The sequence below is a fragment of the Pocillopora verrucosa genome, chromosome 3 (assembly GCF_036669915.1).
Source record: "Pocillopora verrucosa isolate sample1 chromosome 3, ASM3666991v2, whole genome shotgun sequence".
Taxonomy (NCBI): domain Eukaryota; kingdom Metazoa; phylum Cnidaria; class Anthozoa; order Scleractinia; family Pocilloporidae; genus Pocillopora; species Pocillopora verrucosa.
Genome location: NC_089314.1, coordinates 23348512 through 23371608, shown reverse-complemented (window position 1 = coordinate 23371608; position 23097 = coordinate 23348512). Strand labels below are relative to the sequence as shown.

At 36.1% G+C, this 23097-nt stretch overlaps 2 protein-coding genes across 2 annotated transcripts; one reads left to right on the top strand and one right to left on the bottom strand.

The window, feature by feature from the left end:
• The first annotated feature begins 478 nt into the window (after positions 1-478).
• On the top strand, positions 479-4693 carry LOC131779040 (sorting nexin-20). Its single transcript, XM_059095569.2, has 3 exons — positions 479-658; positions 1429-1589; positions 2503-4693. Exons 1-3 carry the CDS (start codon positions 529-531, stop codon positions 3193-3195), a joined length of 984 nt encoding a protein of 327 aa, XP_058951552.2. The 5' UTR covers positions 479-528; the 3' UTR covers positions 3196-4693.
• LOC131779039 (integrator complex subunit 8) lies at positions 4298-23081 on the bottom strand. The gene is made up of 31 exons (XM_059095568.2): positions 22961-23081; positions 22498-22562; positions 21684-21796; positions 21505-21571; positions 20889-20962; positions 20568-20627; positions 19587-19629; positions 19019-19348; positions 17763-17849; positions 16992-17162; positions 16282-16539; positions 15833-15924; positions 14864-14945; positions 13022-13115; positions 12409-12545; positions 11615-11725; positions 11307-11464; positions 11133-11185; positions 10619-10737; positions 10347-10431; positions 9815-9911; positions 9111-9144; positions 8923-8985; positions 8392-8462; positions 8089-8207; positions 7525-7628; positions 7092-7142; positions 6675-6754; positions 6124-6188; positions 5635-5678; positions 4298-5400 (listed from the first exon to the last, which is right to left on the bottom strand). The coding sequence occupies exons 1-31, from the start codon at positions 23073-23075 to the stop codon at positions 5284-5286; spliced, it is 3159 nt and encodes a 1052-aa protein (XP_058951551.2). The 5' UTR covers positions 23076-23081; the 3' UTR covers positions 4298-5283.
• Between the last annotated feature and the right edge of the window lie 16 nt (positions 23082-23097).

Genomic DNA, 23097 nt, shown 5'->3' with positions numbered 1-23097 from the left:
AATATTAATTTATGGTAAATGCACCAATAATACTATATCTCGGATTATCTCGTTTAAGAAAATACTGGATCTATAAGTATTTAGTTGTCAAGCCGAGTGCTGTCTTCCGTGCCCCTGTGGTTATCTTCCGAAAGTTCTCTGTCTCTTGTTTCCTTCCACTGATCGTTCAGTCCTGTCACGCAACGCGCTTTATCTCCGATGGGGGAAATAACGTATTTCGTGACAAGACTAAACAGCAGCTTAAGGAACAAAAGGGATTATTTCCCCTTCGCGCGGGATCGTCATTGATCCTGTCATAGACAGTGAAAATCAAATAATTTACATTATTGGTTCCAAGGTTATTTTCAAGTCCTCTCATCCTAAGATTTTTATTAGGACGTCGCGATCTCTTGTCCTGTCCAATCAAAGTGAGTTTGGGAACCTGTCCCATAAGTCTATTCGTATCAACTAATTATTTGAATAAACTTGTGCGATAGCCACGCGTTTTTTTTACCGACTCGATGTAATTTCCTAGAGAAGTGCGATGTAATGGGTTCGTCTTGGTATTTTGACGAGGCAGAAATTAGCTCAGATGACCCAGGGCATTCGTCACCAGACAGCCTTTCTTTCAATGGAAGGCTCTTTAATTATCCAGTTGGTTCTATGTCCAACCTTGCAGGTGAGGGATTTGAGTAGAAATTACAAATCAGGTGCTTTGAAATTGCTACCAATTTATTCTTGATCTCAGGAGTTGTTATCACCAAAGTTTTACTCCAATTTCGAACCCGATGAAACCAAAAGAAGAGTGATTTTAAAATGCTGGGGTATGGTCTCAGCAAGTTGGTGTTTTTGCTGAACCAGACGAAGACGGCTGTCATTAATTGCCTAGACAATGGTTATGTTGATGTGTTATTTATTGGAGTGAGTGTCCTTTAAAATCGGTTAGTCTCTTTTTTGATGCTTGACTTGGAAGACATGAATGAAACTGAAAGATGCCGCTTTTTATATCGCCGCTGTGTCTCCAGCTATGCTAGAACATTTCTTATTCGATGAATTCGAGAAAAAGATTACTTAAAATGAAAATTTTTCCTAAAGAACATATTGATTTTATTGTGAGATGACAGTCAGATGCTGCTGCCTGTTTTGATATTTCATTTTCCGACGCTGCAATTTAGTCAAAGTTCGGGTAAAATTTTCGCACAGCCCCATACTATTGTAAAACAAATCTGTTTTCCCAATGGCGATGTATTGTTTTTGTCATTGTTTTCTCTATCCAAGAACTGAATGCATAATGTAGTATGGGGCTGTGCGGAAACCAAAGTTCGTTTTATCGTCAACTGATTTCATTTTTACCTTGCATTATAAAAATGCAGCATTTAGGAACTACTTAGAAAACTTCATTTAAGAATATTTCCTTTTTTATGTTCGCTTGTTTCTTTTTTTCTGTAGCAAAGGGTATTGTTTATGTTGAGTCAGACCCAGAGGAAGATGATGATCTTGATGTTCCAGATAGCACTTGTGGAGACCATGGAATATTGGTTGAGAGCGATCCACAAAATACAACATTTCAGATAGTTAACACCAGGATACATGATGAAAACAAGCATGTGGTAAGGATTATTTTGATTTACTGTTGTTGTTTGTTTGTTTGATTTTGTTTTGTGGAAAAGTAAATGAGGAAAAGTATTTTATTAAAACATAGCAGGCACTTTGTGAAAAATGATTGGCTTTGAACAGTAAAAATAGTATGTAATCGCTTTGAAGTCATACCCTTACATACATACATACATACATTCTTTATTTGATAAGTAGGTTGTGTGAAAGGCAGCCAAAGGGCTGATGTGGACCTACTATACTAAATATTAAGAATTACATATATATAAAAATTGCAATAATAACTTAGAACTACTATATACAAATAAAATGGTGTTCACTAAGACTAACATATAAATCTAAAAGTAAATGAAATTAAATGAAAACCCTTTACTCTTTATGAAAACCCTTTACTCTTTAACACTCTACACCCCAAAGTCAGTTTGCAAGGTCTCCTTACTGTTCTCTATATATCTCTTGTGGTACTTACAAGGAAAGTTTGCATAATAATCAAGAGCTTCTTGACTTTGCAATCCTTTCCTTTATTCTTGTAACCTTAATGTTTGGTTCAGGGGTGATACTGTTGGAAGAAATTCAATACTTATCATGCTTAGGGGTTAAAGAGGTTAACTTTTAAGATTCCATTATGTATTCTCACAACTGGCAATTGCTGATTTTTTGGTTCTTTATTCCTTAGAATGTGGTATGACATCAGGGCGAGTACTGATCTGATGAAGTGATTTTCTTTATATTCTCATAATACCTACCAGCTGAACAGGGCCTCAAGTTTTGGGGAGAATTTGAGTACTTGGAAGGATACAGAGAACTGTTTTGTATAGGGAAATTTAAGAAAATATCCAAATTACTGAAACAAAAATTAAAATTTACAATTGTCCAAGCCTCTTAACATATATTGAATTCCCCCTGCAGATTTATTGTGTGATGGTTTTGAGACAGGATTTGGGCATAGACAGAGACAAAGTCATGGTAGAAAGACGATACTCTGACTTTGCTACTCTTTACAAAACACTCAGAAAAGACCTCTCCTCTCTGTTCAAAGACATTGGTGTCAATTTTCCTGGAAAAGTGATGGGACAGAAGAATAATCTCAACCCTGAATTAATTGAATCCAGGCGCATGGCTCTTCAAGATTTCCTACAGATTATTTTCAAACACAAGGAAGTACGGCAACAACAAGCTTTCAAAGAATTCTTTTACCTGCCAGGATTGAGAGAGGCAACAGACAGTCTTAAGGCAGGTGAATTTGAAAATTGCCTTGAGTTGCTGTTAAACAGTGTTCATCTTCAAGTTAAGCTGTGTGATAAAGTGAGAGAGACTGTTGCTACGTTTGGGGCAATTGTTGCTGTACTTGAGGCTCTAGGTAAACTGAAAGATGCTGAACGCTATGCAAAAGCAGCACTAGAATTGAACCATGATGATTATCTAAGCCCTTACATGATCCCCTTGCTGGACACAATGGCAAAATTAGGAAGGAAGTTGGACATGAACACAAAAACCATAGAGAGACAATTAAGTGAAGTTCAAAGAATGAATGGAGTGGAGGTTGAAGATACTTTTACACTGCGAGAACTTGCTGTTAAAAGATTCGAAAAAGTCAAGTGATCAACATAATGTGCAAAGTGTTACTTAGATTGTGTAGTCTGATTGTCTGAGTGAAAGAAGTTCTGAGAAGGACTGTTTTCATTAGAAGTGACTGATGTTTCAACTTCTGTATCAGAAGTCATTATCAGATTCAAGAAGGGAGATGTTTTCAATTGAATGTTGTTGACATCTGTTTTGTTTTAAGTTAACACACCAGCCACTCAACAGATGTTGACAACTACCTGCACAATGCAAATGATTTATTCAGGACTATTGGGCTGGTTATTCATATGAGGTCCAACCCATACCATGGTTTTTTATGTAAGCAGAGGGCCTAAGGGATTCTCTATAAGAGGGTTGAGTTAATTATTAAATAAATGTTGTTCCACTTGTAGCCTTCAGTCTTGGCACCATTCACAAAAATACATGTTCAGATAAAAGGTTCGGTCAAATAACTCAGTTTTGTTAAACAACGGCTCTTAACTTTGTTTAAGTAACCAGCTTTTATTCAACAAATGTCAGTCACTAAATCTGACAATAGTCCTTCTTAAGACTATCATTGCTCAGAAGATCAGACCACACATTCAAATGTTACTCCTGGGTTCAAAGCATTAATTGTAAAATGTAGCATAATTTCTCTTTTCAGTAACATGCAAAGTCTGCAGTTCTAAAGCACTTCACACAAATTGTCTTGTTTGCTGCAGTCAACATAGTAGCATGGCAAGACCTCTGGCAATTTATATGTACTGTTAATGACTTATTGAAAAAAAACAGTAATAAGTAATTAGTGAATCATTTGTAGTGTAAGTAATAATTACTTACATTTTTGCATTATTATCACAGATACAAATTACAGGATTTATGTTCTTCTGAAATTCTTTTTCAGATCTAGATCTTACAAAAAAGGGAAGGCAACTTGAGTGTGTACAGTTTTTGTTAAAGGTGACCTGTATTGTTGGCCAAGAATACAGGATCTTTCATCTTTTTAGTGATCACAGATCATGATGCAATTTCTTTAAAATGTCAGAGCTTACTTTACTTTCACATGGCATTTCAGTTTTGGCTGTATATTTCCCAGGATTGGCAATAGCTCAATAATATTTAAAATTATTAAGATGTAATATAATGTTTAACAATATTTATTGTCTGTGACAAAAATGTGCACATAGCAATTAATATATAAAATATTTCATATTGGACCTGTTGATGATAATGATCCACAGGCTTAGTGCATTTCTAAGCTTTGAAAAAAAACCTGACTTTTGCTCTCAGGCTTTCATTTCACTCTGTCTTGAGTGACAACATAAGTCTGCAAAGATTACATTTTCGCTGACAACACATATCTTGCATCAGTCATACTGATGAGGCATTCTTTTCATTCACCTCAGGGAAATTAATGATTCACTGATGACAGTGGAATACATGATTAGTCACCTCACTAGAGAATTAGTAGATGGATTATTTAATGTTGAAAATGCAGGTGGCAGGGTAAATAAATAATTTGAAATGTGGATTACAACCTTTGAGTTATTTTCCTCTGCCTTTTTGCTAGTCTTCTTTGCGACTGTTTCTTAGTTTTGCCACATATGCACAAACAGAAAGACAAATAATTTACATTCATTTACTATTGAGAGAACTTGTTTCATTTATTCCATGCCTTTGGACCTATGCAGAAGGATTTTTATCCCAGAAGTTACAATCTTTAAGAACTTGTTTGCATCTGAACCTTGGAAAAAGAGGACGTTTACCTGCACCTTAGGTACCCTTGGAGCAAATATATCCATCAGTCCTCCTGTTAAATGAAAATACTCTCCTACAGAGAAGTGAGTTCCTCATTAGAGAACACAGCGAAACCTGTGATTGTCATGTCTTGAGAATACAAGAGTCAGGGAAGAAATTAAAAGGCACATCATGTGCAAGAAGTCAAAGCCAGCTGAGAGGTGTAGACTCTGAAGTTATCACAACATGCCATTTTGGATGCAAAACAATTTTTCCAACAACAAAATCAACTGCACATACACATCTAGAGTCAATTTTCCAGTTGGCTTTTATTTACACAACACACAATTTACTGATGTCTTGAGAAATTATGGACAGTATTAATTCATGCTAGAGGTACTGTTTGGCAAAAGTTCTGAGCAACTTGGCTTTTCTACTTTGTTCTGTATGTTGGAGAAGTTCAGATGTGTTGAACATGTTCAAGTCAGGTTGACTGATGGCTTGAATCTAGAAAAAAGTCAAGCAATGAATCTCAGTGTAAAGGTTTGCATCATTTTTAAGTTAAGGGTTATCAGAACTGCCAGGTTGAATTAACATAAAACATAGCCAAGATGCATGCAGGGAGGTGAGAACAAAGAAGACGGTTCCATGTGAGATTTGCAATGCAATTTCCACCCTACAGTATTGCAATTCCTGAAACCTCAAAACTTTAAAAGAAAATATTACACTATAGAAACTCACTGTAAGCAATTTCTTGTCCTGTTGTCCACGCTTAGCATGGGTGTCTCATCCAAGTTAAAGAACTTTCAAAAATTATATACTCAAACTAACAATATGAAGCAGAAACTTCTGAAGCCTACATGTTCCTTGCATACCTCAAAGCCTTACACATTTTGTCACACTACACTTTTTCATTGTATGACTATACATCACCTAAATGTAATTTTCTCAAAGGAGCAAATATAGCACATCACTTGGTGGTTAGGTCAGTTGGCTCTTGTCTCTGTTTCATGAAATATCCTCCAATTTCTCTGGTATTTCTCCCTCAGAAGACAGCATTCCCAATTTTTATGTGACCTAGAGTCAGTGGACAAGGAACCTCTCTTCAGATGTGCCACTACTGATTTCTATTCCTTAAGTTCTTACTTTATTTATCTAACTGTTTATTCATTCTAGTTTTTTTAATTTAATGCCTGCTAAGCACTTTTTTCAATTTGCTTTGAAGGATACAAGTTAAATATTCTAACATGGTTATGTCCCAGAAGAAAGTGTAGTAGAAGTCCATGGCATCAGAACTGGCAAGATAAAAGTATTGTTCAAATTAGACATTAAGGCAGACATAAGCAGGAAAGGTCAGATGGGAAAAATTCACCTTTCATAATGAGTTGGCATCAATTCTGTCATATGTACAAAGTGTCAATGACCATGTGCACCTAAATGCAGATGAATCAGATAGCTGGGCCACATGGTGAAAACGGATCTGGCTTGTATACCTTAGGTTGCCCTGAGTTGGACATACTCTAGTAAAAGGAAAGTTGGTCTGCCAAAAAAACACTTTTTGTCCGAGCTGGGCTCAGTGAGGAAAAAATCACAAGGGTGAGGCACAATGAGCAGCAAAAAACAGAATGAAATGAAAAGAGGTTGCATTAAGTCTTACAGGAAATGAAGAGGACTCTGTTGGTGGCCCATTGGCTCAAAGACAATTGTGTGTTAAAAACAAAGTCAGCCCTCCATAAAATTGCAACACAGTATCAGAAGCTGACATCAAAGTCATATATTACCTTGATGAACAGGCCTGCTGAAGAGCCTTGAAAGCTGTTGTATAATCTTTAACCTCCATACACTGACAGAGTAATGCTGCCTGTTTTCATAACAAATTAATTTATGTTCAGTACCAGTTACTGTAACAGTTATGTAAATGACTAAGTCATCGGGTCATTGTTTGAAATAGTGGAACTGACTTACTCATCAAGTTAAAGTTCAACATCCTCCAACAAAAGTACATGGTAAAGATTCAAGACTATGTGAGTCAAAAAAAAATTGTAATTTTGCTCACTTTTTGGACTCTTTGTTTTAAATAAGAACAAAATAATAAAACAAAAATTATCATTTACAGTAATGTACACATTCTCTCAAGAGTGGATGGCCATTCACAATGTTTAACCTCTTTAATAGCTAAGAACCTCCTCATCCTTTACCTGAACATGAGCTTTCATTGCTGAACAACATGTCACCATTTTTCTGTAAACCTAGCAAAACAAACAAAGTTAACAGAGGAGTTGAAAAAGTGAGTCCAAACCCTGATGAGGTACAAAAGATACACTAGGGTTAGTATTGGATCTATAGAGCCAACTGTAGGTGATTTTCACAAAAATTGTCTCTCATGTTTTAAGTTTACACTCTACCAGAGCTAAAAATATATTGTCTATCAGAAAGGGGTGATGCAAAGGTAGGCACCATAATCATCATCATCATCACAATCACCACCCTTATCATCATCATCTTCATCATCATCATTATCACCAACACACTAGCTAGCAGTTACAGCTGTATTTGAAATGAGAACAGAGGAAGCAACAAAATGTAGGTTTATCATGTGTTCTGCTATTTTTCATACATGCCAGTCTCTACCTGATCATCCCAGACAGATGATGGAACTGGCGAATTAAAAAAAAGAGATGACACAGCACCAGCTTCAAGATAACACCGCAAGGCTGATGAATAGTTTCCAGAATCTAGAGAAAGGGAAAAAATTGCAAATTAAAGAAATGTTTTCATAAGAAATGGTTTTAATCCAAAAGTTAGATTTGTTCATTTTGAGTTAACATCCAGGTGATGGTATTCCAATGAAGGAATATTGTCAGTGACAGTCCTCTTTAACCTTCAACCAGATGGTCACACTTCATGATCAATATTTAAAACTCAGATCCATGCTAACCACATGTAAACTAGAATTAACTATGAGAGATTGGCAATTGCTATCTCAAGATTAAGATTAGTATGAATCAAAGTACCATTAAAACACTTCTATCTTAAAAACTTAATGCACCAACTGAATTCTTGTGTAAGTAGCTATTGGTCCTTCTTAACAACAATGATAACATGAAGTGGCTGAGAGCCATACAAACTTCCCATACATGTTGGACTTGTGAAGCAAAATCTAACTTCTAGGTACATTTTACAGCCAAAACTTACCCAAGTAGATATCTCCGAGGGTTTGGAGCCATGAAACATTATGATGTTGTACAGAGAGGGCATGGTGGACCACACCTGACAAGGCCAAGCCAATGTGATCAAAATTTACATTACCAGGGCTGTAAAAAAAAAATACATGAAGCCTTTAAATCATGTGATACAAGTGGTGCATATTTCAATGTAGGGAAAACATTGCACCAAACTTTTCCCTCTGTCAACTGGAACAAAAAGGGTGCTCAATTAAAAAAAAAAAGTTTATTTTGGACCCTGGACGGTAAAATTACTTTAGTTAGATCAACTTACTTTGTGATTGCTGTTGGCCATAGATGACTGTGTGAGCTTGATATGTCTCTTTGGGAATTTACTTCATCGCCCTTTCAATGTAAATGGTGTGCAGAGGTTAGCTGACTGTCTAGTTTTGAAGGGACAAATCATCTTAAGCCTTTCACTCCTATTCCTCCTAGGTATTAAACATGTAGCTTTTCCCATAAATATCAAGCAAACAAGTGATGCATGAGGAAACACTATCATCCACACGTAGAGGGTGTTACTTAGAGATAACATCAAATTCTCCAAACCCATTCAAAGGGAAATAAATGGAGCTAAAAGGGAGAATTGCTGATCACATCTTGGGTTTTTAAAAAACCTAAGGGGGATAAACAGGAAAAGACCCCCCCAAAAAAAGCCTCTTAAGAAAGCAGTATTCAAATGGGGAATGGTTAGGCCCTAGAAATTCTCAGTTTTTAAGTAAAGGCCATGATTTCAATGCATCTTACTATGAAAATCTTTTCAGAGATAACTTAATAAGTTAATTTAACTTGGAGATCTACAAACCTTGTTAGAGGCATTACGTAGTCTTACTAAGCAAGATATCAACACAGTTAGCACAGTCTCCTCCTGAGAAGGAAACAAGACATAAAATACGGCTTAAAATTCAACAAAATTTTATGGTTACTCTGAGAAAAAAATCTTAAAAAATGCAAGTTAACAGTATCATAGTTAATAAATACAAACTAAGTTACCTTGATTTTTCTTACAAAATGTATGAAACTGGTTCTGTAATACAATATAATGCTTGATTAGTAACCAGTACACCAGTGAAAGTTTACCTCAATACTGAGGTGACATCTGTTAGATTAGTGACCTTACTTAACTCATGAATGTCAGTAGTTGGTGATCTCTCTAAGATTACTTTGTCATTATATAGTTAAGACTTACAGGTAATAAAGAGAAAACAAATAAAAAAGAGGAGGTGAAGTAATTCAATAGATAGAGTTTTAAAAATGCAGCCTATGTCTAAGCTAAATATGAGAGTTACAACTATCTCCCCTTAGCGTTTGACGATACCCATTTTTAATTCAAGGTAAGAGAGCATTGTTAGAGTGTATTGCCTTGCCCACGAACACAACCCAATGATTCAGCAGAGGCTTGAACCACAAGGAACCTTAAGATCTGGAGTCAAGTTTGCTAACCACAAGCAGTGTTCTACCAAGATATATCGAGAAGGTAGCAATTAAAACACCAAGTCTGCAAAGGTTAGAATTTATTTCAGATCAAGAAAGGTATTTTATGGCTTTGTCTAGTTAAAGTAGCTGCCACTTCAGAAAGAGGTAGCTGTTGAAAACACCAGCAACTAGTGCTTCTGGAGAAAACTGCTCAGGGCCATGGTATGCCCCACCCGTCCATGCACCTGTCCCAAAAAGATGTATGAGAACATAGTTCTTACAGTTTTAGTCCTTCAGACTGAGAGGCTACAGCAGCTCCCTGGCTTCCATCAGCAGACCGCTTCTGTTGTCCAGTGCTATTACTAAATATCTTGAGAACTAAAAAATAAAAAGCAAAACAATTAACCTACAATGAAATCAACTGAGTGGAACATTAAAATTATTGTATTTGTTACCCAATCCTACACCAAATTCATTTGGTGATGTTATCTGAAAGATGTCTTTTATTTAATTTAATTGACATATCTATATTAAAAAATTATAAAAACACCTTAACCCTTTCACTCCCAAGATCTGATTAGTAATTCTCCTTACTATCTGCCATACAATTCTTATGATGTTAGTTCAGAGAATTTGGTATTGGATCAACTAATAATCCCATGATTGATATTCTTCTCTATTCTCATCACCTGTCTTCTTGATATTGTATTGATATTGTAAGGAGAAATTCTGTCTTGGTCACTTGTGGGAGTGAAAGGGTTAAGCCCACTAAAATGTTTGCCGCTGTCTCACTGTAAAGCATTGTAGACTTACCACCATCCCATAGACTCCTGGCTGGCTTCCTCCATCCCTGGGGTTTGGACAAATAATAACAGGCAGAGGCCAACAAACTACTCAGCTACAAATGAATAGTAAAAATTGTGAGGTCGTCTTTTGAAATTTAAATAAAACAGACGTTTATATAGAACCTGAAATCTACTAATCTAAAAGTGAAGATAATTAAGACTTCAAGTCTAATCCAATTTCCAAACGCAGGAAGAACAAATACAAAATTTATATTCAAAAGATGGTAAATTGGTACTTACAGATCTGTGGTCTACTGACTGTGCATTTTCATCAACTTTTATTTCTGATAAAAATTCCCATTCCTTGCCATTTAAGAGGTAGGCATTTACTTGCTCTTCAATGTGAACTTCTGCTGCTCCTGTTGACAAAAACATATATTAATGACACAATAATAAGCATTAAACCATGTTTGGACAAATTGCATGGAGCTTAAATTAAATCTGAAGTGTATCAATCACTAATCTTTAAATAGTACTCTTTCTGACAATAACTTAACCCCTAGACCCCTTGGAGTGATTAGCATCTAATTTCTCCTTACAATATCACTCACAATTCACACATTACAGTAAAAAGAATACAGGAAATGATCACCAACTAAAGAAAGTCCTGATTGTAAAACAAATTCTCCTTCTCAGCACCTTATGAAATGTATAGAGAACAGTATGGAGAATATGCATACTGATGTTAGGGTTAAATGAAGCCTTCATATCAAATTTTTTTTTTCAAAGATAATATTGTGAGAATTGCTAATACCTGGTGCAGTTTGCCATATGTAAGACTTGACCCTGTTGGAAATCTCATCTGTTCTGTAAGTAAAAGCAAAGAATGATTTTATTTTGTTTGAATTAATTTTTTTTTGAAACCCAAACCTTTTGAGCAGAGCTCAAAGAAAAAAACAAATTTAAATAAAATGTAGAGCATAGATACCTTTTGTTGCCTGACTCATGACAAATATCCAGAACAAGAAGTTCTTGGTGAATTGCAGCTTTTACTTTCTCAAGTGGACTGTTGACAGTTCCTCTGCCAGCCACAGTGTTCACCATCCCAAGGGCGTAAGAAAGAAGCTGAGAAGCATTGTTGTACTCCTCAAGAAAATAAACAACAATTCGTTAAAATTACATCATATGATATTATGCACAGATCCTTCATAACCATTTTCCTGGTGTACCAGGTACAATGTGTGTTCAAGTCTGAGTCTCAAATTTATCATGCTGAGAATTTAAAATCCCAATTACCTTAACAGTGGAGCAATGCAAGGCTTTGGAAAATAGGATATGCAGTATATCTTGTTGTTGAAGACTTTTGATCTCTTCAAGGTGACTCTTGTATAGTAGACAGACAAATTCCTGAAATATAAGAATTGAAATACAAAATTTAGTAACTGGAATATCATGTTGAGTAGAATATCACTTTGCTATTAAATATAAGTTGAGAATTGGTGGACTCTTAGTTTGGGCTGTTGAACAGTCAATAATAATAAGATAGACTTGCCTAAGCACTGGGTACAGACAAAACCCACATGCAAACCCAGTCTTGGCTGAAATGATAAATAAATACACTGAAGGATGTTCCATACATGATAGATTTATCTATTTGAGTTGGAATAACAGCAGCTTGGTGGTTTGCAGACTAGACTGGACTGCACATCATAGGGTCTGATTTCGAACCCTACCTAGGTTTTAACCCTTTGACCTCCAAGATCTAATTATTAATTCTCCTCTCTAGCTGTCACACATTTCCTTTTAAATGATTGATGAGAATTTGATGTTTGATCAACATGACAACTTCTAGCTGATAACTTTGAGTAATTTCTCATTACCTGTTTGCTGGATAATGTATGGATATTTTAGGGAGAAGTTACATGCCAATCACCTCTGGCAGTTAAAGGGTTAATGTTGGGTTCTTGTTCTAAAGCACTGAACTCTTATGATAATAATAGATACTTCTTTTATATAGCAGCATTTCTATCACTATCCAAAAGCATTTCACAATGACTGTACATTAGAAAAAATAACACACACTACTGTACCTCTGAATGCTTCCTTCCTTTTTCAAGTTGATGAAGCTCTTCCACAAGATTGCTGATCTCTCCTGGATCAACTGTGCATCGCAGCTTATTGCAAAGGAAGCCTTTATTTAACTCTGTGCTTTCTTGTCCTGATGCAGCTGTAAATGTGAGTTACAATGATTTATAAATACTATGCCAATTATTTTTCCATCTGGCCCAACCTAACTCAGTCAATAAGCATTTTCACCCATGACTGCTGCCATGCCCCTTCCTTCCTTTCTTCTTTCTTCACACATCTTCCCAGGCCATGCAGCTTTTCCCTGCCCTCCTGCTAATGCCACTGTTAATGGCATGATGGCACATGAACAGCATAAGAAATGGCTCTCATGAACAAGTTAAATGTACTGTTTTTCAACAAAAGTGTGCATTGGCTGAGTGGGTTGTATAATAGCAAAACTTTTTTCAATACTTTTACGTAGATTTTGTTGCTTGAAGTTTATGTACACCTAAATTTCTCAACTTTTTCATAAAATCCATTTTAAATTCAGTTTTATATGTCAGTCTTTACTTCACACACCAAATTACCATGTATACTAAATGAGGTGAAAATTCATTGTTTGATGGCATACACTACCTTCTGTGTTATACTGATCAGTGATTAAGCCCTGCTCAATAACATCTGGTTGAGTATCAACCACTTCACTCTGGACATAATCCATTGGTTCTTCCTAACAAAGCATAAAACGTGGATTGAAAACATTTAATTTGTATTTCAATTCCATCCTAAGATCAAATTTACATAGTTTTGTTCTGAACTTGTAATCATTGATTATTATTCATCATTCCAGAGGACACAGGAGACAGAAAAGCCCAGGCATGTTACATTACAAGGAGTGACTAACATGTTAGCTGAATTTGGATCATATCTCTAGAAATGAGCTGGAAAAACTACCTGGTGTCGATCAAGTCGGTAATTGTGAAGAAGAGCTCCCCAAAAAACCTGTCGGCCGACAGTCGGCCGATAGTCAGCCGACAGTCGGCCGACAGTCGGCCGACAGTTGGCTGACAGTCGGCCGACAGTTGGCCGTCTGTCGGCCAACAGTTGGTCGACTGTCAGCCAACAGTCGGCCGACAGACGGTCGACTGTCGGCCGACAGTCGGCCGACAGACGGATTGTTACCATTACGGATTGTTATGTCACGTTAACTGTTTGTTTTTAACACAATTTTTCTTTTTTTCTTAACCTGTTGGTAGACTGTCGGCCGACTGTCGGTCGACTGTCGGCCAACAGTCGGCCGACAGACGGCCGACAGGTTTTTTGGGGAGCTCTTCTTCACAATTACCCACAAAACGGCTCCTTTAGGAGCCACCAAATCTTGAAAGTCAATTGTCAACGTATTAAACATGTTGGATGTCGTTTTCAAGCGAAAACCGAGAGAAAACATTAAGGTTTGTGTTAACGTTTCACGGACAAGCTACCGACAAGCTACCGACAGGTTACCGACACATTACCAACAGTCGGCCGACTGGTAGCCTATATTTCAGGCAAAACCTGTCGGCCGTCTGTCGGCCGACTGTCGGCCGACAGTCGACCGACTGTCGGCCGACAGACGGCCAACTGTCGGCCGACTGTCGGCCAACTGTCGGCCGACATGTTTTTAGGGGAGCTCTTCTTCACAATTACCGTTTTGTGCGTGGTGAAATATACAAGATATTTCACTCGTAAAATCGTGCCGCAAACTTCATTGGCAACAGCTGCCCCTCTCTCCTCATGTTGCTCATGAGCGGGATGTAGCGCCGAAGTCTTTTGCGTGTTGTAAATTACGCAAGTGATATATCCTATACGCATCTGATAACATTTTGGAAGAAACGTTTCTTTACATACTACCAACTTTGCCATCGATCGGTAAGTAGGTGAAGTCTGTCGAGTCATACATCACCATTACGGATTGTTATGTCACGTTAACTGTTCGTTTTTAACACAATTTTTCTTTTTTCTTAACCTGTCGGTAGACTGTCGATTAAATTATCTTCCCATGCGATTCTTAGATTGTCTGGTGTGTTGTAAATTACGCAAGTGATATATCCTATACGCATCTGATAACATTTTGGAAGAAACGTTTCTTTACATACTACCAACTTTGCCGTCGATCGGTAAGTAGGTGAAGTCTGTCGAGTCATACATCACCATTACGGATTGTTATGTCACGTTAACTGTTCGTTTTTAACACAATTTTTCTTTTTTTCTTAACCTGTCGGTAGACTGTCGGCCGACTGTCGGTTGACTGTCGGCCAACAGTTGGCCGACAGACGGCCGACAGGTTTTTTGGGGAGCTCTTCTTCACAATTACCATCAAGTCAATACTTCCTAAATAAGATAAACTTTCCTAATTGAATCCAGGAGCCAAATTGCACCCAACTTACAACAAATTACCAGGCTGTTTATTTCATATGAAAGTGTCATATGTGTAATTACCTCTTCATCCAAAAATATTTTAGCACCAGAATTCCTCGCAATTTTCCATCCATCCACCTGCTCACAGGTACAACAAATCATTCTGAAAAGGACATTACACAGTAAAGACAATCAATGTGAAATGTGACCATCAAACTGCTATAAACTTTATCTAAACATTAGCACTTTAATATAATCTTGAACCTTTATTAGCTAACTGCTCTTAAGTGTTTTTTCTTGAAGATATCTTAAGTTTTCTTTCACAGTAAATGGTTTGATCTTAAGAATAGAGGTTGATAATGTACTCTGACGGTCTACGTAGGGGTTGCCATGAAAGAAAACAAAGACTGACATTTCAACAACCTACATGGAAGTTGCTTGACTCCAAAGATGACAACCACTCCCATTGTAGAAGTGACAGTCACTGACCATGGCATCAATCCTTTACAGGACTATTCTCACATACAACTGAGTTGAAAATGTAAATTAGCCACCGTAAAGGATGAAAAAGCTGACGTTTTGAGTGTTAGCCCTTCATCAGAGTGATTGATCAATCACTCAATCGGTCAATTGCTCTCTAACGAAGAGCTAACACTCAAAACATCAGCTTTTTTACTCTTTATGGTGGCTAATTTACATTTTCAACTCAGTTGTTAACACTAAATTACCCGCTATACTCTCCTACCAACGCAGCACCACAGTTTCTTTAGAAACTTAACCTTTTATCTATTCTCACATACACTTGATTAGACTCTGTGAACCTTCTTCTTTTTGTTTACTTGTTTACTAACTGAGCCAAAATCTATATCCAGAGCTTAGCCAAGGAAAACATGATAACATGTAATCTATGACTTTCTTTTCTTGTCAATAAACAGTTACAAGAGGTTTTCTCCAAACAAAAAACAAAAAAAATGCACATAGGAATTTTTTTCTCTCTGGGACAGCCCTGGGGGTTCAGAGCAACCTCAGCTACAAACACTAATAACTTACTGAATAAATGACTTGAGGATTTTAAACCTGTGGCTATCCTTAACACTAAGAGGAGGGAAGTCATCTTCAATTGGTACTGACTGCAAACAAAGCTAAAAAAAGACAGCTAATGAAAATAAATCCTTAGCTGAATGCACTTGTGTCAAATTTAGCTCCTTTGCAAGCATAGAGCAACTTTTTGAAGCATACTGTGAACATTAAATCCCAAAAGCACTAGTATCCAAAGAACTGGGCCTCTATTCCTTATGAGGAACTCAGACTTTCTCTAGCCCATTACTTGTGACAGACATAAATTAACAATACATCTTGCATTAATAGACAACAACACACTCCCATCCCAACCAAAATTATACCATATTTCTTCACCTATTACCAGTAAACTTACATCATCACACAAGCACACCCACACAGGCCTTTATAGGTTGTGTCATAAAAAAAACATCACTCACAGAAAATATGACATCCAGTTGATTCTGATAACAGTTGCCTAATGAAAGCCAAAATCCAGAATTTGTTGGTCTTCCCTCTATAACGTCTCTGATGATGTTACAAACCATGACTTGCCAGTCAAGAGAAACGTTTCCAGTAATTTCTTCATCTTCACTCATTCTTCGACTATTTGTCCTTAGCTCTGTGACTAGATTCTCTCTATATTCCAATGGCAGTTCCAGTGCAATGTTGTCCTCCAAAAGGATTGCAATGACATTCTGTATAATAGAAGACAAAGTATAAAGTTGGACTAACTACATGGTATCTAGATTCATATTATTTTGTCACAAAACTGTCTATAGCTAGCTAGCTTTGCACAACAAAAGTTGAAATAGAAATTTCGACAGGAACCCTAAAACAAAAATATACAAAAATGTCTTATTCTAATAACAAACCCAAAAGCATCAATTGCTTTTTATTTTTAAAGAACAGGCTAAGAAATCTGATGTGGAAATGGAGTAAAGTACCAATTGCAAAACAAAAAATCATGATTAGTGAAAATCCTAGTCAACTACTGTCAGTTCTTGTGCAATTCAATTTGCTCCTGTCATATAAGTAAAGTAATTATAATGATTTATCGCAACTTGGAGTTCAGGATCAGTTAATTCAAAGTAACTTACACTGATGAATAAATTGAAAACAGAATGAATAGCAAAGTAGCATTACTAACATTGTATCCAGAATGTCGGCAATGCTCAAGTCTCACAGCTAAGGAAGGCTTACTCTCTGTAGGAGTGGGAGTACTCAGGGCCACAGAGGGAATGCCTGTTAAACCACAACAAGCCATGTAGTAGCCGTACAACTTCTTCTCACACACAGTGTAAAATGATGACTGCTCACACTTTGGACAACAAAAGAAAAAGGATTCTTATTGATGAGCATCAATCTGGACTTGAAGCAAACTATTTCAATGTATACCTATTATTTTGAAATTCTTCAATCAATTTTCATTGATTTTCATGGGAAGATTTTTTCAAAAATACATTGGAAAAAAGATTATTATTCATGAACATTAAGCTCTTCAAGAAATTCGTAAACAATTGTTAATTTATAGACAAAAGCTATGTCATGGTTTAATGAACCATCATCTAGTAAAATTCAGCCCAGTAAAAATTTTCCAAGGTTATCATTTGCATTCCAAATTAATCCTCTCCTCTTGTTTCTAATGAACCAACATAATAACCAGCCCCCAGTTGACTTGTTAGCTCAGTTGGTAGAGCATAGCAGCAGTATCACAGAGGTCAAGGGTTCAAATCCCACACATGCCTGAATTTTTTCAGGCCTTATTTTCACTACAGCTTAAGTAGTGTTCATTACTGAGAAGATTGTTTTCATATTCTTAATATCTTATGTTCCAATTCAAGTTGAAAGCAGTTTTGCTTGTTAACAAATGTTGACCCAATATACTGTAATGGTGTAATGGCATAGTTATAATCTGTACCTGTGCATTCCTGCAACTTTCAAATAGTTTCATTGCCCGTTGGAACTTTTCCTGGTAGAAGTATAGAGTTCCTAAATCAAAGGAAACCTAAAATAAAATAGAGCCAAAGTTATGTACAAAACAGAAGCTTTACATAGTTAGGTGTAATTTCTCAAAAGGCAAAAAAAATTTAACATGTTTAAATGCTCAAAATCTACATATTGTGAGACAATTTATTGTTTATTTCTGACAAGGCACCATTTCTCTCATGAGTTTTGTTTCCTTCATTTAGACTGGTTGAGTTGTTGGGTGTAGCTTTGAACATTTATTTAGTGGTTTCACTTGTTTAGGTAATTCTGTCCCACTGTTTTGGGTTTTAGTATATGATGTCTGACAGTATTCCCTTTCTCATTTTCATTTTCAACCAAAACTGAAAAACATTTGTGGAGAAACTAAATTAAAAGAATTTCAATTTAAATTAATCCACAGAAAGATAGTAACTAAGAAAGAACTTTTCAGATTTGGTTTTAAGGCAGACAATGAATGTGTATACTGCAGAAATAGAGATTCAATTCAGCACTCTTTTATTGAATATATGTTTACCAGATTGTTTACCCAAAAGGTCTTGAACTGGTTCAACCAAGTGAATGCGTGCCAAATCTCTCCTACCACAGAGGAGACCTTGTTTGGTATTGCTGCAAGCTCCCACGACACAACAATAATACGGAAATTCAACTACACCGCCTTATTTATGTGCCATTATATTTATTCAGCCAAGTTAAATAGCCTGGCCATCTCCTTTCAGGATTTTATCAGCAAGCTACTCATTAAATACAATCTTGAAAATTTGTCTTAATTATATGTTTTATTGAGAAGTACTCCTGCCTCCTCAAAGTCAACATACCATATAATGTATTGTAAGTAACTGTATATTCAGCAAGCAATGTAAGTAGAGTATTATATTATTAGTAGTGTAAGTAGCCCATATTGCAAGTAATTATATTTTTGTAAGTAACCATATTCAGTACTGTATTGCTAGCATGAGTAACCTACATCGTAAGTATCATAAGTATTGTTCTGTAAGTAGAGTAGCATAATGAGTCTTGCATTGTAAGTAATGTTTTGTAGGATTGTGTTTTGTAATAAAAGCAAAGGATTTAAAACAAAACAAAAACAACAAAAAGAAGTTTTCAACCAAAATGTGAAGAGCTGAATTCACTATTTTTTAGAAACACTAACCCGCAAATAATAATCTGATTGTGTGAAAATTTCCATACCTGAGCAACGATGTCTTCTCTCTTAATCTTTACATCTTCAATTGTATTTGAATCAAGACTTTCAACAGCATCAGAGCCATTCTTTTCATCAGAACCATTCTTGACAACGGCTTTGCTTTCAGTCTCACTATTGTTGGGGTCATCAACTTCCAAATTCTGTTCTTGATCATCACTAGCTGGTACTCCCTCATCAGATTCCCTCTCTTGCTCAGATAGCTCAGTTGTTTTAGGTGCAGCAGCCAGTGAAGGAGCTGAAGGAAGGACCATGTCCTCAGTTAGCCCCAGAGCTTGCTCAAGTATCTGGACAGCAAATGGTAGCTGCTCTTCAAGCTACAGATAAAACTTTTCATTACTATTTTCACAAGAAAACAAAAAAAAGGAAAAAAGGACAGACTAACTCTCCCCTAAAGTAAAGAGATGCTCAAAACTTGTATGTTCCCTGTCCCCACTGACCCACTGACCCTGAGGTAAAAAAAATCAACCTAGGTTAAATAAAAAATAACCTGAAATCAAATTTAACCTTTAACATATATTAGGGAATTACCTTTTTTAAGGTAATTTTTCCTACCTTTTTAAGAATGCTTTCATTTGCCAAGTTGTCAGCTGTAAGACTGAAAAGTTTGAAAATATAAACAAGGCAAGTCAAAAAATTAACCAGGAGATATTGTTATAATGTGATACCAAATTCTCAAGACTAGCTTACAGACAAATGAATAGGTATCTATAGGGGGAATTAGCTCTCAGGTCTATAGATTCAAAGCATATGGACAACAACAACAACTTTATTTTTTCACCCCAAAATATACAAGAAAGAAAAATTTATAATAATAGTACAGACAATGATAGGGGCACTGACTGCCCGAAATAACCTAAGAGTTAAAAATGCCAGGCAGCCAGTTGAAAATAAAGATGTTTAAATGTTTAGGTCAGGGACACAAAAACAAAGAGATACAGAAACGCACACAAAGGTAAACTACCAGTTTGTTAAAGAGACTAAAATTCATACATTGAAAAACAGTATTATTTCCATTTTAAAGTTACACAGACAATACAGATGTCTAATAATCTTTGATAAATTGCTGCTTTACTTTCTTTTTAAACAAAGACAATGAAGATAATTTTATATCTTTATATCTTGATAATTTTATATGGAACGCTGATCCTGATGAATGACCACATGAACAAAAATCTTATGAACCAAAGCCGCCTTAATGCAGTAGGGTCCTGGGCCCAGTTATTCAAAGGCCAATTAGCACTAACCCAAGGTTAAATTTTAATCCAGCTTTCTATATTCCTTTGTTCAAAAGCCTTTTCAGGATGATTATCTCTATTCTTTTTTGGAGCATCTAATAATTAAATTGTTGACAAAGGAATTATACTGAATTTTCTTTTAAGCTTTCAGATCTGAAATCAGATTTCTCACTAACCCTGGGTCATCTTAACCAACCTTTGAACAACCAAGTACGACTGTTTTGCACTTAACTAATATTTCCAATGGATAGTCTAATGTAATCATGGTCTTTGCTACTCCATAAATTTAACAACTAACCCATTATTGGTAGGTTTTTCAACATTAGGAAGAAAATGCTGAGACAGAGTCCTAACCAACCTGTAAGGAAAACAGTTATGACTATAAACAATATAAACATGGATGATCAAGGTAAGGTGGACATTTAAAATACCATAAAAAATCTATGTGCTACTACAAACTCATCAGATTCATTGTATCCACAAGATAATTCAGTATCTTGCTATTTAGCTTTTAACACCACTCAATGCCTACTTTTATTTTTCTTCTAGTAACCAAGTGAAAAAAGAAATAAAATGACAAAAGCAATAATTCCTGGCAAAAAATTTTAGAAACTCCTACCATCTATAGTAAATTATGAGAGTCATTGCATGTTTTTTGTCCAGTTTACTGATATCTGTATCACTCTTAAGCACCTAAGAACAAATTTGATAAAAGTTAACACAAATTAAAAATTTCATTGCCTTGTTCTTTGTAACAGCTGCTAACAGTACTTAGCTCTAATCCAAAACTAGCAACAATATCATAATTCCAATTAGCAGAAGCTATAACTGAGCAGCTGTCAGTGAGAGCCAGTCACCAGGGCAGGGAGATGCCTATAGCCACCAACTAGACATAGGCAACTTTCAACCACTTTTTAATTACCAAATTACTAATATGCCATCAAATAAATCTGTGCAGCACCTGTTTTCTTGTTTTCAGTGTAAGTGAATGCATAATTTACCAGTTACTAGTCTAGATGTGACTTACTTCCAAATCGAAGATTTAGGTTTGTATGAACTAGACTGGGACATCTTGACTGAAAAGCTTCCAGTCTTGTGTGTAATTTGACTATAGAATATGACATCCACTCTAAATCTTATCAATTGACAGCCTTGCATAGATCACCAAAAATCATAATGTTATTATTTTTTCTTATCTAGTAATTTTACTGTTGTCTTTAAATTTATTGGCTCACCTCATCTAATCCTGGGGTTCTCTTTATGAGTTCACCCAACAAAATGCTTTGCCATTGAAGAGAAAGACTAAAGGATAAATTATGAGTCATTTAGGTTACGATTACAAGTGAAAATAACCTAAATAACTCATGAATTTTTAACACTACAAAGACAAGCTTGATCAATATTTATGTCTTACTTTTCTTCCAAAATTTCCAGATTCCACTGCAGATGTGTTCCAATCCTTAAAGCTAAGTGACAGAGGCGTTGTACTCTTCCGTTTTCAGTTGGAGGAGTTTCAGAAGCAGCACCCTTATAAACATAAACACAATGCTTTTTTTTTTTTTCATTTAGGCATCTTGGCAATGAGGACAAGTAAATGTTATCAATGTGCACTTCTTTCCAAACAATTAAAATTCTCAACATTGTGACAAACCGAGCGAGAGAAAGATATATGTTAAGTAGTGGGTCAATGTATACAAGGCAACAAAATAAAGTTATCCAAATTTCCTTACATCCTGTAATCATCACCAAACAAGGGTATCTCATTATCATTAGTTTTATTTTTTCACAATCACTTCAGAGAAAGCAAAGGAATCCCAAAAATTTTGTTTTCTCTATAGTGTTTCATGACACAGTTTTAATTGACTTTAATAAAAAATGGAGTATATTTTATTGCGAGTACAAATGCATGCTGGCAAACTGTCAGTGAAGCCTGACAAAATTCTGGGGAGTTTCCTGCAATGAGCTAGCATCCCACTTCTGGTGGGGAGGTCAGTATGTTGTGTTCATAAGCAAGTCACTTAACTAACCCTCCACCTCTACCAACCTGGGAGTATAAATGCATGCTGGCAAACTGTCAAGGAAGCCTGACAAAATTCTGAGGAGTATCTTGCAATGAACTAGAACCCCACCTGAGGGGTGAGGGGTGGGGATGGCACAGATGGATAGGCCACTTCGCATGAGTACATTAATTAATTTTCATCTTTCTCATCCCTGGAGAGATTACATACCACATTATTGTTGACCAACCCAGAGTGTTCCAGAAATTGAACAATGAGTTGTGTGGCTGAAGGTTCTGGAATTATGAAATCAATGTATTACTTTTTAGCTAAGCAAGATTCCATCTAATTAAAACAAAAACAAAAACAACAACAACACAACTAAATGCTAAAAATATAAATATATCACAGGTATTGAGATGAGATGAAACTTCCATCACCACCCCCACCCCCCCTCCTCTCACACTCTCCCCACCCCACATCCTCCTGGAGTATACCCTACAAATGCACACTTTCAGTGCTAACTTGACTTCTAGTGCATTTCTCCCAACTTTGGAAGAAATTGATGTAAATTCCCTTTTTGGAAAGTTCATCATATACCATATAATATAACCAGCTTTCTTTCCAATATTCTTTCGCAAAACTGGAATTCTGGCCGATAAATATCAAGAACAAAATGGTAAATGCTACAAACCTGCTGATGCTTCCCCTAAGTGTTTTTTCAACAAATCTCCTGTTGTATCAAACAAGAACTCGAACCAAGAAATAGCTGTTTTCGAAGCAAGCTTTGAGCTGCTGAACGTCGCCATACTGTTTTCGCCCGCGCAATGT

Excerpts from the sequence above, each read along its gene's own strand:
- LOC131779040 (XM_059095569.2), top strand. The coding sequence starts at position 529 with ATGGGTTCGTCTTGGTATTTTGACGAGGCAGAAATTAGCTCAGATGAC. Across the intron at positions 659-1,428 it reads TTCTATGTCCAACCTTGCAG|CAAAGGGTATTGTTTATGTT; the intron begins GTGAGGGATTTG and ends TTTTTTCTGTAG. Across the intron at positions 1,590-2,502 it reads ATGATGAAAACAAGCATGTG|ATTTATTGTGTGATGGTTTT; the intron begins GTAAGGATTATT and ends TTCCCCCTGCAG.
- LOC131779039 (XM_059095568.2), bottom strand. The coding sequence starts at position 23,075 with ATGGCGACGTTCAGCAGCTCAAAGCTTGCTTCGAAAACAGCTATTTCT. Across the intron at positions 21,797-22,497 it reads GGTTGGTCAACAATAATGTG|GGTGCTGCTTCTGAAACTCC; the intron begins GTATGTAATCTC and ends TATGTTTATAAG. Across the intron at positions 21,572-21,683 it reads CTGGAAATTTTGGAAGAAAA|TCTTTCTCTTCAATGGCAAA; the intron begins GTAAGACATAAA and ends TTTATCCTTTAG.